This window comes from Galeopterus variegatus, unplaced genomic scaffold, assembly GCF_000696425.1.
Source record: "Galeopterus variegatus unplaced genomic scaffold, G_variegatus-3.0.2 Scaffold3176, whole genome shotgun sequence".
Taxonomy (NCBI): Eukaryota; Metazoa; Chordata; class Mammalia; order Dermoptera; family Cynocephalidae; genus Galeopterus; species Galeopterus variegatus.
Genome location: NW_007729287.1, coordinates 44,679 through 61,282, shown reverse-complemented (window position 1 = coordinate 61,282; position 16,604 = coordinate 44,679). Strand labels below are relative to the sequence as shown.

The 16,604-nt window shown below is 42.5% G+C and overlaps 1 protein-coding gene across 1 annotated transcript in view; it reads left to right on the top strand.

The window, feature by feature from the left end:
* PPM1G (protein phosphatase, Mg2+/Mn2+ dependent, 1G) overlaps positions 1–16,047 on the top strand; it is a 20,769-nt gene extending 4,722 nt beyond the window's left edge. Inside the window, exons 2-10 of the mRNA XM_008584208.1 lie at positions 10,522–10,591; positions 11,304–11,389; positions 11,706–11,838; positions 12,509–12,924; positions 13,512–13,661; positions 14,010–14,244; positions 14,639–14,768; positions 15,018–15,120; positions 15,433–16,047. Coding sequence (XP_008582430.1) covers positions 10,522–10,591; positions 11,304–11,389; positions 11,706–11,838; positions 12,509–12,924; positions 13,512–13,661; positions 14,010–14,244; positions 14,639–14,768; positions 15,018–15,120; positions 15,433–15,636 — 1,527 coding nt within the window. The 3' untranslated portion in view covers positions 15,637–16,047. The remainder of the gene's footprint in view (positions 1–10,521; positions 10,592–11,303; positions 11,390–11,705; positions 11,839–12,508; positions 12,925–13,511; positions 13,662–14,009; positions 14,245–14,638; positions 14,769–15,017; positions 15,121–15,432) is intronic.
* Positions 16,048–16,604: the final 557 nt, after the last annotated feature.

Sequence of the window (16,604 nt, the reverse complement as noted above, 5' to 3'; positions counted from 1 at the left end):
GGTACGGGCGCGACACTGAGGGTTGCGATCCGTTGCCGGACACGAAAAAAGACAAAAAAAAAAAGGAAAAAAAAACTTATTCCTCAGGATTTCAAGAATGTCTAACCTAAATTTCTATTGCTTGACCCCCTAGCAATTGTTACTGTTACTTCCCCACCCCTCATCCTCTATTAGGATATCATCTTGGAATTGTACTTTGAGAGGTAAGAGCTTGAATTTGAGTGAAGGCATTTAGATCAGTAGTTCTTGCCATTGTAATCTGCTCTTAACTATTATGCTATATATAAGGTCAAGGGTTTGGATCCCTTTACCAGCCAACTGCCAAAAAGAAGAAAAAACAAAACTATTATGCTATCTGGAAGCACAAATCTTTAGAACTGAACTTAAAATCACTGATGTTTTATGGCATTCTATAGACAGAGTACTAATTCCAGTGGAGCTGTTTTCTGTTTCCATCTAGATCTTGTTCAAAGATGGAGTGTATCAACTTTTAATCATATGTAGTATTTAAAATGTATTTGCAGGTCCCCTTTTAAGCAACTTTATTGAGATATGATTTACATGCCATGCAATTCACCCATTTAAAGGGTACAATTCAGTGGTGTTTAGTATATTCACACAGAATTGTACAGCCATCACCACAATCAATTTTAGAATATTTTTCATCACCCCCAAAAGAAACCCTGTACCCCTTACTAGTCACTCCGTATCTCCTTTCCACTAACTTGTGGCAGCCACCAACTTACATTCTGTCTTTGTGGATTTACCTATTCTGAACATTTCATAAAAATGGAGTTATAAATATGTTACTTTTTATATCTGGATGCTTTTACTAAGTATATTTTTAAGGCTCATCAGTGTTGTATTATGAATTAATCAGTACTTCATTCTTTTTTATGGCTGAATAATCTATTGTATGGCCATATCATTCTTTTTTTTTTTTTAAGATGACCAGTAAGGGGGTCTTAACCCTTGGCTTGGTGTTGTCAGCACCACACTCAGCCAGTGAGCTAACCAGCCATCCCTATATAGGATCCGAACCTGTGGCCTTGGTGTTATCAGCACCACACTGTCCCGAGTGAGCCAGGGCCGGCCCTATATATCACTCTTTTTTATAGCTGGATAATACTCTACTGTATGGGTATACTTTGTTTATCCATTCATCAAATGATAGATATTTGGATTTCTACATTTTTGTTATGAATAATGATGCTGCGCCGCCGCGCTTCCCAAGCGGTGCACTTATCCAGTGCGCCACCGGGCCGGCCTAAGATATTTTATTTTTTGATGCTATTATAAATAGATTTGTATTAACTTCAATTTTGGATTGTTCATTGTTACTGAGTAGATATAAATTGAGTTTTGTATATTGATCTTGTGTCCTGCAGCCTTGCTGAACTTGTTTATTAGTTCCAATAGTGATTTTAGTGGATTCCTTGGGATTTTCTATATATAAGATAATTTCATCTGTAAATAGAGATAGTTTTATTTCCTCCTTTACAATCTAAATGACATTTATTTCTTTTTCTTTCTTAATTGCCCTGGCTAGAACCTTCAGCACAATGTTGAACAGTAGTAGTGAAAGCAGATATCCTATCTTGTTCTTGATCTTAGGGGAAAAGCTTTCAGTCTTTCAACATTAACTATGATGTTAACTGTGGGTATTTCATAAAAGTACTCTATTAAGTTGAGGAGTTTCCCTTTTATTCCTAGGCTGTTGTGTCTTTATCATGAGCATTGGATTTTGTCAAATGCTTTTTATGTATTGAGATGATCACGTGATTTTTGTTCTTTATTCTATTGGTATGGTACGGTATATTACATTAATGGATTTTTGAATGTTAAACCAACCTTGCATTCTTTTGGTGTATAAATCCCACTTGGTCATTGTGTATAATCCTTTTTATATGTTGCTGGATTTGGTTTGCTACTATTTTGTTGAAGATTTTCGTGTCTATATTAACAAGAGATATTCATATGTCCGTAGTTTTCTTGTGATATCTTTGTCTGGTCTTGGTATCAGGGTAGAGCTGGCCTTATAAAATGAGTTGGGAAGTGTTACCACTATATTTTGGAAGAATTTATAAGAAATTCATATTAATTTTTCTTTAAATATTTGAATTTATTTAATTCTACCATCTGAGTGAAGCTATCTGAGCTTGGGCTTCTTTTTGTGGAAAGTTTTTTTTTTGTTTTCAAAAAAATTTTAATTGTGGTAACATACATATAACATAAAATTTACCATCTTAACCATTTTTAAATGTATACAGTTCAGGGGCCGGCCCGGTGGCGCACTGTGCTAGTGCGCCGCTTGGGAAGCGCGGCTGCACTCCCGCCGAGGGGTCGGATCCCACATACAGACCGGTTCCCGCTCACTGGCTGAGCGAGGCGCGGGGGCAACACCAAGGGTTGCGATCCCGTTGCTGGTCCCGGTCCGGTACGGGGGCAACACTGAGGGTTGCGATCCGTTGCCGGACATGGAAAAAGACAAAAAAATAATAATAATAAATAAATAAATGTATACAGTTCAGTAATGTTAAGTACATTCACAGTCTTGTGCAGCCAGTCTTCAGAACTCTTCATCTTGCAAAATTGAAACTCTATACCTATACAACAACTCCGCATATCCTCCTTCCTTCAGCCCCTGGCAGCCACCATTCTACTTTCTGTCTGTATGATTTTGACTATTCTAACTATCTCATGTAAGTGGAATCATACAGTGATTATCTTTTCGTTACTAAGGATTTTATTGTTTTAGCTCTTACAGGCAGTGATCTATTTTGAGTTCATTTTTGGAAAGTTTTTTGGGTTTTGCTACATGGCTTATTTCATGTAGCACAATGTCTTCAAGGTTCATCCATGTAGTAGCATGTGTCAGAATTTCCTTTTTTTTTTAATGGCTGAATGATATTCCATTGTATGTATGTACCTCATTTTGCTATCCTTTCATTTGTCAATGGACATTTAGGTTGCTTCCATGCTTTCGTGTTTTAGCTATTGTGAATAGTGCTGCTTTGAACATGGGTGTACAGATATCTCTTTGAGACCCTGCTTTCAGTTCTTTTGGGTATATATCCAGAAGTGGAATTGCTGCATCAAATGGTAATTTCTATCTTAAATTTTTTGAGGAGCTGCTATACTGTTTTCCATAGTGGCTGTACCATTTTATATTTCCACCAACAGTGAAAAAAGGTTCCAATTTCTGTACATTCTCGCCAACAGTGATTATAAACTGTATCATCTTTTTCTTGGTTGGCCAGTTTCGGAGATCTGAACCTGTGACCTTGGTATTACAAGGCTGTGCTCTAACTAACTGAGCTAACCAGCCAGCCCTTATCTGTATTTTTTGATAGTAGCCATCCTAATGGGTATGAGGTGGTAGTTTAAGTTTCTATGAATGATTAATTGAAGGCAAGGTGGTCATGGTGCAGGAAAAATCTCCCAAATGATGTCTAACTCCTGGAAAATAAAGTGTCAGTCCAATTGCAAGAAGATCCTTGAGCATGTGAGTGATCAGAAATGATTTAGCTTGTCTGGACCTTAGGCCAGGCAGTAAAATTCAGGGAAAATAATTTAAATGCTTCTGAGCTTTCTGAGAGGGGCTTAAAGCCATTGTAGTATGTTTCCTGAAGATGCAAGCACTAGTAAAATGATATCGTAGTAATCATTTTTAAAAAAATTATTACTGCAGAAAGGAAAAGATTGTTTATTTTTATTATTAAGGTTTACCATTGTTATTTTTTGCATACTTAAATTAAGAATTCCTTAGGTGGATAAACTAAGGAAAAGATTCCTCTCCATTCCCACGATACTAACTGGTTATTAGTATTATTTTTATTTTTTATCAAAGTAACACATGCATATAATTTTAAAAGTCAGATAGTATTACATGACTTTTTATTTTTTTTAATTTTTATTTTCTTTTTAAAATTTAATTTAATTCAATTTTAAAAAAATTTTTATTGAATCAAAATTGATTATACAAATTTTGGGGGTTCAACATTGAGGTATGTTGATGAAATCAATATTAGTAGCATATATATTGTTACAAATCATAATTACTATTTATGCCCCTTGTCCAGTCCCTCCCCATCCCCCTTTCTCTCCCTCCTCCCCCCTCTAATCACCCTGGATTTCTTCTCACCCTCTGAAAGAATAATGGTTATTCTGTTCATTTGCTGCCCAAATTCTGTCCAATGCTGAGAGGTGTGATCAGGTCCCCCAATACTATCATAGAGCAGATGCCTCTTCCATCACTCTGAAATGGGCTCTGTGGAGAAAGAGATCCTCCTTTCTTTATCTCTGCCGGTGACTCTCCTTGTGTTAAGGCACTCCAGTGGCTGGTGGATGATCTGTGTGGTGGTTGTGGCATCTAGCCACCTTCATGGCAGCCATGGTTATTGTGGTGGCTGTGGTGGGCCAACCACAGGGAGAAGATGTTTTTGGCATGCTCCTTGGTGCTGGTGGTGTGCCTGGTTGTGGAGAATATCTGATCCCCAGTTCCATACCCCAGGTCCCCGAGTGGGTCCTGAGGCGTTGTCACGGTGTGCCTGGTTGTGAGAGGGGAGTCCAGTCCCCTTCTCCATGCCCTGGGTCCCCAGATGAACCCCGAGGCACTGGCACGTGGTGCCTGGTTGTGGGAGGGGGGTCTGGTCCCCTTCTCCATGCCCTGGTTACATGACTTTTTAAAACCGAAAATGTTGTTCCCTTCTCAACCACCTTTAAATCTTTTATCTTGATTTGTAAGGATTTAGATAAATTTATATATATCCTAAATCTAATGGTTGGTCTTGGGACACAGGAACATTTGTGGATGTATTTATAACTTTGGGAGATTGACATCAGGAAGGATGAACAACCCTTTATTAACATGGATGCATTGGTTGTCTAAAAGGTCAAAAGGGCTGGGTGATATGTGATTCAGTAAGGCAAGGCCTAATAGCTTTGATTCAGGTGACCTGTGTGTATTCTGAGTCATCTCCTCCAGATTCCCTCAGTGGTTATTGTGTTACGATGTATCTCTGGGTTTAGAGTAGGAAATGAAGGAGAAGGTATTCTTAAGATAGTTGTTCTGAGGCAGCTGGGAACTAACCATCATAAGCAAATATGGAGTGCCTGCTATACTAGCATTGCAGAACATAGTGTTAGACCCTAGAGCTGTAAAGAGATTTAAGACAGTCTTTGCTTTCACATTGGTTTAAAGTCCAATTTTGGACCTAGGACTCCCTCTCTCCTTATGGAATGTTGGGTAACAATACAAGGTAGCATATGCTGAGTGCCAAATTATGGGTAGAGGCAAGATATACTAAAAGAGTTTAGAGTACTGGTGTGGTTGGGTAAGGTCTCTTGGAGGTGGTGAGACTTTAACTGGATCTTAAGGAAAGTATAACAGACAAATGGGGAGGAGGAAAGTGGGGAAAGAAAAAGGATTAGAAGGAAGGATAGGAGGAAAGACTCCAAGGCAGACATGCTTACTGCTTTGCTTGGGGAGAAGAGGGGTATCAGTGTCAAGAATGGAGCAGTTTCTCAGGGAATGGTATGAGAGTTAAGAGACTAGATTATAAAGATGGGTAGGAATGATGATTGAGTGCCTTAAAGCAAGGTAATCCAGGAACAACCTGATGAATGCTTCCAAGGGAAACTCAGCAGGACTCAGTAATGGATGGTGGAAGACACCTAGAAAGTTAAGGATGATTCCTGGTATTAGATGTTGCTTGGGAGAGTTAGATTCCATTGACAGGGCTGGCCAGTTAGCTCATTTGGGTACTGTGTGGTATTATAACACCAAGGTCAAGGGTTCAGGAACCTGTACCAGCCACTTGCCCACTTCCACCTCCAAAATAAAAAGATTCCATTAACAGAAATAAGACCTGTAGGGAAAGCTCTGGTTTTTTGGAGACTGCTGAGTTCCTGTTTATATACATTCAGTTTGAGGTATAGAAGGGACATCCTGTAGAAATAGGCAGTTAGAGGCATAGAACTATCGTTGTTTACAGAATCCAAGAGAACTTTTAAGAAAGGTGACATGGTTTGTACTGTTTAATCCTACACAATGGTTGGGGAGAATGAAGCGGCAAAGCTTATTTGGATTGCTGTTAACGTTATTACCTTCTTTGGGAAGTAAGATCTCGAAGGAGAAGGGTTTGAGGTCAGGAGTTTAAGAGGAAATGTTAACCTAGAAAAAGAGGAGAAATACTGTGTTTCAGGCAGAAGTAAAGGAGAGGATAGATAAAACTACAGAGACATTTTGAGGTAGAACAGGGAAGATGAAGTAGTTCTTGAGATGAGATCTTGATAAGTAAGAGGTGAGTTCATCGGCTAAGAGTGAAAGGAAAATAGCATTGAGAACTCAAACAGAAGGTGTGCAACTGGCTGGGTGTATTTAGGAGTCAATTCAGAATACAGAAAAAAAAATGCTGAATGGAAGTAGTGACCACAATCCATGTGACAGCATAATATTTTATGACCAGCAGTACTTAGTGGTTCTGATGCAGGGGTAAAGAAAGCAGTTAGCGAGGCTGGCCCGTGGCTCACTGGGTAGAGTGCAGTGCTGATAACACCAAGGCCACGGGTTCGGATTCTATATAGGGATGGCCGGTTTGCTCACTGGCTGAGCGTGGTGCTGACAACTCCAAGCCAAGGGTTGAGATCCCCTTACCGGTCATCTTTTTTTTTAAAAAAAGAAAGAAAGCAGTTGGTGGGGTCATACAAGGTTGGATGACTTTTTCTAGATTGCTAAGAGACAGTGTTGAAATACTTAGCTGTGGCTCAGAAAGGGATAGAGAGAAAGGCAAGGCTAAAGGTTATGAGCAAAGATGCAAAGGGGAAATTGAAGTGCTTAGAGAAGGTGCAGCAGTTCCAAGTGATAATACAGATCCAAAGCCTCAACGAGAAGTGGAGAAGGTAATGTGGAATACTTCTAGGACCGGAGACCTTAAAGTATGAGATGAATCTTTATTGTGGGCATTCCTCTTTCAGAAAAAGGATGAAGAAGAAAAATGTGAACCAGATGCTAAATTTCAGAGCAGAGTATTTATTTATATAGCAAATTCCGGTTTACCGAAGGGCTTTTACGTGTTTTGCATCATCCTCACAACAATCCTGTGATGATGTGGGTAAGGGAGATGTTGTTACTCCATATTGCAGAGGATAAAATTGAGGCATACCACGAGGTAGCTGGCCAGAGATCATGCGGTGTATGGTAGAATGGCAATTCAAGTCCAATTAATAGGTTTCTTTTGTTGTCGTTATTCAAAACAGAACAATATGACTTTACTGTACAAAAATTTTAAAATGAATGTTGAAAGGTAGAATATAATTATTACCCAAATTTCACCCTCCACTGTTAAGTTTGATATATGATCTTCCAGACTGACATAGACATATGATACTTAAAAAAATTTTTTTCTTTTTTATCACTTAATATATTGTGAACACATTTCCAAATTAACATATTCATTGTTTCTAACAGTTGCATTTACTCCATTGGAGGGAGGGATGTATCATTTGTAATCTATTCCTGGAAATTTAGATAGTTACAATTGTTTTTTTATTATAAATAATAAGCTATAATAAGCATTCTTGTACATGTCCTTGTACCCTTGTCTAATTGTTTCCATAAAAAAGCTTTTATTTAATTAATTTATTTTGGGGCAGCTGGCCAGTATGGGATCTGACCCCTTGACCGTGGTGTTATAACACCACACTATAAGCAACCGAGTTAATCAGCCAGCACAAAAACCTTTTAGAGTGGAATTACTAGATCAAAGGGCAGGTACATTAGAAATTTTGATACATATTACCAAATTGTCCTCCAGGAAAGCTATACTACTTTATATTCTTGTCAATCAAGATATGAGGATGTGAGGGCCGGCCTGGTGGCGCACTGCTACAGTGCGCCGCTTGGGGGCGCGGCAGCGCTCCCGCCGAGGGTTCGGATCCCACATACAAACCGGTTCCCGCTCACTGGCTGAGCGAGGAGCAGGTGCGGCACCGAGGGTTGCGATCCCGTTGCCGGTCCCGGTCCGGTAGGGGCGCGACACTGAGGGTTGCCATCCGTTGCCGGCCACGAAAAAAGACAAAAAGGAAAAAAAAAAAAAGGATATGAGGATGTGTTTTTACCTTCACTCTTATTATCACTGGATATTATTAATCTCTTTCATCATTCCGATTTTGCACAAAAGGATATTTCTCTGTTTTAATGTATATTTCTTTGATTACTAATGAAGTTAAGTATTTTTTCATATGCTCACATGCTCTTGTGAGGAACAGATGAGGAAGTCAAAGAGATGGTTCAAGTAGAGGGTGCAGGTTCAAAAGAGATGGTACAACTATGATCTAGAGTGGCATCACAGGAAGAGAAAGACCAGTTGATCCTCTTGTTCTGCTGGGAAGGAGTAGACAGGAAGACTGCTTCTCTTACTCCTACCAAAAAATTGAAATTAGTTGGACCAGCTTCTCACATTTTAGTAATACATTTTGGGTTTTGTTTTCGGCAGCTGGCTGGTACAGCGATTGAACCCTGGACCTTGGTGTTATCAGCACCATGCTCTAACTAACTAAGCTAACCAGCCAGCCCTACATTTAGTCTTTTCAAAAACATTTACTTTTGAAAATTAAAGAGCATAAGCTATTTTGGTGAAGTAAGAGTCTTTATTTTGTTCACTGACATATCCCAAGCACCCAGAACACATCCTGACACATAATGGGTACTCATATATTTGATGAGTGAATGAATAAACAAATGAATTCAAGTTTGAACTCACATTCAAGTTTGAGAACCACTGGTAGAGGATGCTGGGGCAATAGGCAATTTTAAGTGCAAGAAAGAAGGTGCCGACATGATAGTAAGAAGAAAGGATAAGCCCTGGCTTAGATAGAAGGGAGCTAGCTTGGCTTGTAGTAAAGTGGTTGGAAGAGGGAGAAGGTGGTCTGTGGTGCTCTCTAGGTCCTGGAAATGTGGCTAAGACGCAGTGCAGTTGATGATGACCTTAACAGTGCCATCAAGGGCCATCCGTGGCAGCCCCTTAGCTTTTGGGGCACTTCTTCCTGGAGACAGTCAGAGAGAAATACAAAACTAGACCTCTTTTGATTGCTTTCCTTCCTTACCTTAAAATAATTTTTATATTTTAGACTTGTATAACTAAGGCATAGTCTTATTTAGGGACAACAGAAAAACCACTGCACTTAGATTTTTTTCACTGTTAAGATAATTAGAAATTTTAAAATGCTATTGCCAAAAAGAGGAAGGAGAATTATGATTGATATTAACTTATGCAAGGATAATTAGCCTAAGTAAATAGCTGATTATATATGTCCTTTTTGCTTGTAGAGAGTACCTGAAAGAAGGTTGGATTGTTTTCCCAAATAGAGCAGATTAAGCTGCAGCAAGCACACTTTTACCTAGGTCTGACGGTCTTTGTTGAACTTTGACTTAGCCTGGAACATTAGTTTGGGGTTGTGGAATTTTGTTATTAGAAGAATTTGATCAAGCTCAGCCTTCAAACCAAAATGTTGATGTGGCGGGGCCATTGCAAACTTCTCTTTGATGTGCTGTCATTAGAACAGAAAGATATTTCACTTCCGCCTGGGGGTAGGAGGTGGAAAGGCTGACTATACAGGGTGTTGGAAATTCCAGTTAAAAAGTACTAAATGGGGCACAGCTTTAAAAAAAAAAAAAAAAAAAAAGGTACTAAACAGTGTAGTTTAATAGGATTATTTGTTGGAAAGATATTTTGTAAATATATACTCTGCCCACTCTGCCCACTCTAAGAGTAACTTCTTGAGTGAGTTAAGCTTTGAGAGAAGAGGGGAAGAATTTGTTTAGATAATGCCTTTTTTTTGTGTAGTTTAATAGGATTATTTGTTGGAAAGATATTTTGTAAATATATACTCTGCCCACTCTAAGAGTAACTTCTTGAGTGAGTTAAGCTTTGAGAGAAGAGGGGAAGAATTTGTTTAGATAATGCCTTTTTTTTGGGGGGGGTATAAGTATATACAACTTTACAACTTTTGAGTGCTTTCACTTAGTCTGTTTTAGGATTCTCTTAGAAACTTTTCACTAAGCCCCTTGGGTCTCTTTTTGCTGTCTTCCCTAACATTTTGTTCCTTGAATTTCACTGTTTCAAAGAATAGGTCTGAAAGTGACTGTAAAGATCCTTTATTCTGGTTCTCCCCATAGTTCCCACAAATCCAAAAGGGTTAGGTCTAGAGTTCCAACAGCTAAATATTGTGCCATCTAGACAGATCTCCTAGGCTAAAGCTGCTGGATTACAGAGGTAGTGACCTGATTCTTTCTTCTTCTCTCCTTCCTTTCATTTCCCTTTCCCCTTCTCTCCTTTGCTTCCCACTCTTTCTGCCTCCCCTGTACTTCTTTTCATATCATCCCATCTTCCTTATTTCTAGGCCATGTAGGCCAGTCAGGGAGGTTAAGGTGTGCAGGCAATTTTTATGACCTGAGTTGCACAAGGAGGAATACTCTTTGACCTTGAGACATACTGATTATACTCTTCTTTTTTTTAGGATGCTCACAACTGTATTCCTGAGCTGGACAGTGAGACAGCCATGTTTTCTGTCTACGATGGACATGGAGGTAATTTTAGCATATCATATGTAACATTCTAGGACCCAAATTCCAGACTTTACAGGGCAAGAATAGGTCCTTTGTTCTTTTACTTTCCAGGGTTCTGGTCCTCAGATATCATTTCATGCCTGGCGCCGTTTTTCTCTATTATGCGATTCCTTTTTCCCATTAGGGTATTGTATTGGATTATAATCTCACCAGGCCTTGTTTTAATCCAAAAATCCTCATCCTACATCAGCATTTATCTTTTTCTCACTGTAAGTACTAAGTGTGCACGTATGTAAGAACTGAGTATGCAGGTGAGAAAAGACAAGGGATATATTTTTTATTTGTTTGTTTTTTGTTTTTTTAAAGATGACCGGTAAGGGGATCTTAACCCTAGACTTGGTGTTGTCAGCACCACACTCTCCCAAGTGAGCCAACCGGCCATCCCTATATAGGGATCCAAACCCGTGGCCTTGGTGTTATCAGCACCACACTCTCCCAAGTGAGCCACAGGCCGGCCCGACAAGGGATATATTAATATACACTTGGGAGAGGTGATGGTGAAATTCATTTTTTGGGTCAGAACCTCCCAAACATTGTCCTTCAGATAGGTTTCAGGTGTACTAAGGTACTTATTCCCTCAACCCTTGGGATTAACTCCAGTATGGCATGTAAATATTATATCACTTTCTGTGTGTGGGAAGCAGTGTTTCACGTAACCCTACCTTTCTTCTAGGGGAGGAAGTTGCCTTGTACTGTGCCAAATATCTTCCTGATATCATCAAAGATCAGAAGGCCTACAAGGAAGGCAAGCTACAGAAGGTCTGTCTTCTCACTCTATTCATTGTCAACTTGTGTAGGTGTTCCTTTGTTTTCTAACTCTTGGCTTTTCCCTTCTCTTTGCCCCCTAGCTGTTGTTTATTAACTGCATTTCTTCATAAAGAATCCTGTACCTAGAACTAGCCTATTCCCACTTGGTTTTTTTAGATCTGCCCTATTAATCTATGAGTTCCTCCTAGTGTGGTGGATCACACTCTGATGTGTCCCATCCTTGTGTCCAGAATTGTATATAGGGAATTCATTTTGTACCCACGGTACTTTTTCCTGTACTTGCCTTATACTCTTTGCTTATATTCAGGCTTTAGAAGATGCCTTCTTAGCTATTGATGCCAAACTGACCACTGAGGAAGTCATTAAGGAGCTGGCACAGATTGCAGGGCGACCCACTGAGGATGAGGATGAAAAAGAAAAAGTAGCTGATGAAGATGACGGTGCGTGCAGCATCCCCTGTTCAAGAGGAAATCAATTTTTAAGAACTATTCTTTAATATAATTTATTTATCAATTATATGAGAGGATGGCTTCCAAGAGACCTGGAAAGTCCTCACATTAAGGAACTTTATGGTGTTCTACTACATGAGGTTATGAAAAAGAGGGAGAGAATCAATCTTTGTTGAGTGCCTAGTGTTGTAGTTGTAAGCATTTTTATATACATTATCTTTGGCATTCTGATGGGGTCTTTCTGATTTCTGTTGGCATTTATGTGACTTTTTTTTTTTTCCCCAAGACTGGAGCAGTCATTAGTCCCATCAGCCAGTCATTAGGCCTGAACTCTAGGCCTAGACTTAGCATTGTGGGCTTTCTGGTTCCTCAGCCAGAATAGGGTTTCCATCTTAACCATAACAAATAAGAGGTGAGAGAGGAAATACAATGACTAGTGTTCCTTTGACTAAAAAGGGCTTAAAGACAAAGACCAGAAGAAGTCTGTGGAGGAGAAAGAGCTAAGGGATGTTCTTTTGAGACTTGACAAGTGAGACGAGCCTTAGGAGTGGGAGGCTGTGGGGGAATTGGAACTCAGGCTGCAAGGGCTATAGAGGTAGTGAGTAGGACTGATCCCATGAGGAGTCTGGCTGGGGGCTCTGATTTAGTCCTTTCCCTGCAGTGGACAATGAGGAGGCTGCACTGCTGCATGAAGAGGCTACCATGACTATTGAAGAGCTGCTGACACGCTATGGGCAGAACTGTCATAAGGGCCCTCCCCACAGCAAATCCGGAGCTGGGACAGGCGAGGAACCAGGGTCCCAGGGCCTCAATGGGGAGGCAGGATCTGAGGACCCATCTAGGGGAACTCCTTCACAGGAAAATGGCCCTACAGCCAAGGCCCACACAGGCCTTTCATCCAACTCGGAATGTGGGAATGAGGCAGGCCAAGTTGGTGAGCCTGGCACTCCCACAGGTGAGGCTGGGCCTTCCTGCTCTTCAGCCTCCGACAAGCTGCCTCGAGTTGCTAAGTCCAAGTTCTTTGAGGACAGTGAGGATGAGTCAGATGAGGCGGAGGAGGAAGAGGAAGACAGTGAGGTAAGGGCCTGTGAGGCAGGCAGATGCCGAAGTTGCAGAGAAGGGCTGTGTGGTTGCCATCAGTAGCTTTCAGCTTTCTTTTCCTTCTCCAATTTTGACATCATCCCCCAAGACCCACTGTATTCTATGCCTTAGCCTTCTTGAATTCTTTATCTCCATCATCACAGGTACCATTAGCCCTCTTACCTCTTCCTTTGTCAGTACTATAACAAATAGGTCTAGTTCTGGCCTTTCAGAGTCTGTCTCCTAGAGGGAGAACAAGAAGGTAGTTGATGTTACCTTAGATATATGGGTGTTTCATTCTCTGGACACTATTTTCTGGCCACATTTCCTGGAAAGAACTTTGGCTGGCAGCCCTGGCCTTCCCCAGGGCTTCTGGCTAGTGACTGCTGAATCCAGTTTAGGATGTCAGTTATACTCATCCTGGCCCTCTCCTCTCCCCCAGATTTTCATGATCATATAGTTGTTATCTTTCAGTGTTTTAAGGACCTATGTTCAGTCAGGGCCTCTGGGTTCTGAGTATGAGTTGGGGGGAGGGGGGCAGGGGGGCATCCTAGTCTCACAGCCTGGGATCCTCCCTCTGGCAGGAATGCAGTGAGGAAGAGGATGGCTACAGCAGTGAGGAGGCAGAGAATGAGGAAGATGAGGATGACACTGAGGAGGCTGAAGAGGATGAAGATGATGAAGAAGAAGAAGAAGAAGAGATGATGGTGCCTGGGATGGAAGGAAAAGAAGAGGTGTGTGGGGAAGGGAAGCAGTGAGTCTGGAAGAGCCAGGAGGCAGGTGTGGATCCCCTGATTTTGATTCTGGGACAGGGGATCCTCTTAATATTTTAGTACTAAAGCTGTGGTCATGGGGGATTTATTTTGTGAGGGGAACTAGGTGGTAAGTCTTTTGAGTAGAATTATCTAAAAAAAAGGGAGGGAGCATGCTTTTGTCTGGAAAGATGACATTTGTGCTCCTCCTGTTAAAGCTCTCTTGGGGGTCCCAGTGAGAGGGGAAAGCATAAGTGAATGGTGAGGGGTGCACCAACAGGGAACTCATGTTCAGAAGCTCCCATGAATGCTACCTTTCTTCTTTTTAAGCCTGGCTCTGACAGTGGTACAACAGCAGTGGTGGCTCTGATACGAGGAAAGCAGTTGATTGTAGCCAATGCAGGAGACTCTCGTTGTGTGGTGTCTGAGGCTGGCAAAGCTTTAGACATGTCCTATGACCACAAACCAGAAGATGAAGTGGAGCTAGCACGCATCAAGAATGCTGGTGGCAAGGTCACCATGGATGGGCGAGTCAACGGGGGACTCAACCTTTCCAGAGCCATTGGTAAGGGCCAAGAAATTTAAGGGAAGGACTTCTGGGGTCTTGCTTTCTGTCCCAGACCACCTGATAGCAAACTTGAATCTTCATAGCCCTTGTACCATTCAATATACTTTTATATCTACTATCTAAGTCCTTAACATCTCTGTAAAATAGCTAAGATAGGTATCATTATCTTCAGTACCTTTTCAATGATGAAAAAAACAGGTGAGTGACTTTCGTAAGGTTCAGCAACCTGTTGACAGGGCTGAAACTAGAAAAACTAGAACTCAGTTCTCCATTCCACTAGATTATGGAACTTTGTAGAGAAGGGAAATGAATGGCAAGGTTTGAATTGCCTCAAACATTAATCTGTGGGAAGTTTCAAACCACTTGTCAACCAACTATTCCTTTACTTCAGGAGACCACTTCTACAAGAGAAACAAGAATCTGCCACCTGAGGAACAGATGATTTCAGCTCTTCCTGACATCAAGGTGCTGACTCTCACTGATGACCACGAATTCATGGTCATTGCCTGTGATGGCATTTGGTAAGCAAGCACTGGCAGAACACCCTAAAGTCCTCTTTCTGCAGCATTACTTCTCTTGTAGGGCTTAGAGTTGCTCTAGGATTAGAGCCTAAGCAGGCTTCTTGATGAGTCAAGACCACTAAGCCTAAGGCAGAACTGAGGAGAATTTCTGTAGGTGCTTACATTGGCCTGGCCCACAACCTCTATTCACGCTCCTCTACTCTGCCTTGGTGTGAGACTAAAGATTCTGACTGTTGTTTCTGACCCCAGGAATGTGATGAGCAGTCAGGAAGTTGTAGACTTTATTCAATCAAAGATCAGCCAGCGTGATGAAAATGGGGAGCTTCGGTTATTATCATCCATCGTGGAAGAGGTGAGTCCCAGGGTGGAGAAGAGAGGGTGTCTGGTGTGTGCACAGCCAAGGATTTCTCTTTTCACTTTTCACCCGAGCTAAGTCCAGAGCCTGAGAATACTATTAATTACTGACAGATGCCAAACCATGACTAAAAACTTCCATCTTCCTTCATTTCCCTGACTTAACCTTATGCCTCATGGCCTAGCAAGTGGGCTGTTTTGTGATACATGTTGCCCATTCCACTTCTTTGACCTCTTGGAAGGGCCAACCCTCTTGCGGGACTCTAGGTTCCCAGGAAGGTGTGGCTGAGCTACCCCATCCCTTTTGTAGTTGCTGGATCAGTGCCTGGCACCAGACACTTCTGGGGATGGTACAGGGTGTGACAACATGACCTGCATCATCATTTGCTTCAAGCCCCGAAACACAGGAGAACCCCAGCCAGAGAGTGGCAAGCGGAAACTGGAGGAGGTGCTTTCTACTGAGGGGGCTGAAGAAAATGGCAGCAGTGACAAGAAGAAGCCCAAGCGGGACTAGCAGTCATCCACACCCCTGCCCACCTAGACTGTTTTCTGAGCCCTCCGGACCTGAGACTGAGTTTTGTCTTTTTCCTTTAGCCTTAGCAGTGGGTATGAGGTGTGCAGGGGGAACTGGGTGTCTTTACTCAGCCCATTCCAAAGAGGGCTCTCCCTCCATACAGCAGCCTGGGAGCCTCTGCTGTCCTCCCTAGCCTTCTCCTTGCTCCTTTGGGCTCATCACCGGTTCTGTGCCTGTGCTCTGTTCTGTTGGAGGGAAGGACTGGCGGTTCTGGTTTTTACTCTGTGAACACTTTATTTAAGGACATTCTTTTTTATCGGCGGCTCCATGGCCCCCAGCCGCTTGCACCCGCTCTCTGTTGTACACTTTCAATCAACACTTTTTCAGACTAAAGGCCAAAACCTGATCGTGCCCATGGTGTCCTTTTTTCTCTGCTGCTGTGGCCCCCGACTTGATCCCAGCGGTAGCATCTAGCCAGCCCCTCCACGTGTGTGTGTGTCCGTCCGTGTGTCCTGTGCGTGTGTGACGATAACAGCGACCAGCTCATTGTATCTCTCCTGCTGCTGGCAGGCCAGCCTGACGTCGCGGCCCATCCTCGCCCCACCTGGAGTCGAACGAGTTCCTAGTTCCTCCAGGGAGGGGCCAGAACCGGGCGGGCGGGCCCCGGGCAGGGCTTCTCTTCGCCGTCTCGCCGGCCCGGTCTCGGTCTAGCCGCTGATTTGTTTGCCCGCGGCCTCCGTCACAATCACTTCCTGGTCACGCTGCTGGCGCTGTCGTCGCCGCTGCTGCTGCGCCGGACTACGCGTCCCGTGCGGCTCCGCGGCGGCGGAAGCGGAAGCGAGTACGGAGGTACCAGCTGGTCTCCGCGGGGGGGTAGGGGGCTCCATGAATGGAAGCGGCGGCGGCGGCGGGAGCGACCTGAGCTGGGCGCCAGGGCCACGGCCGGGGGCAGCCCAGGGCCCGCGCCG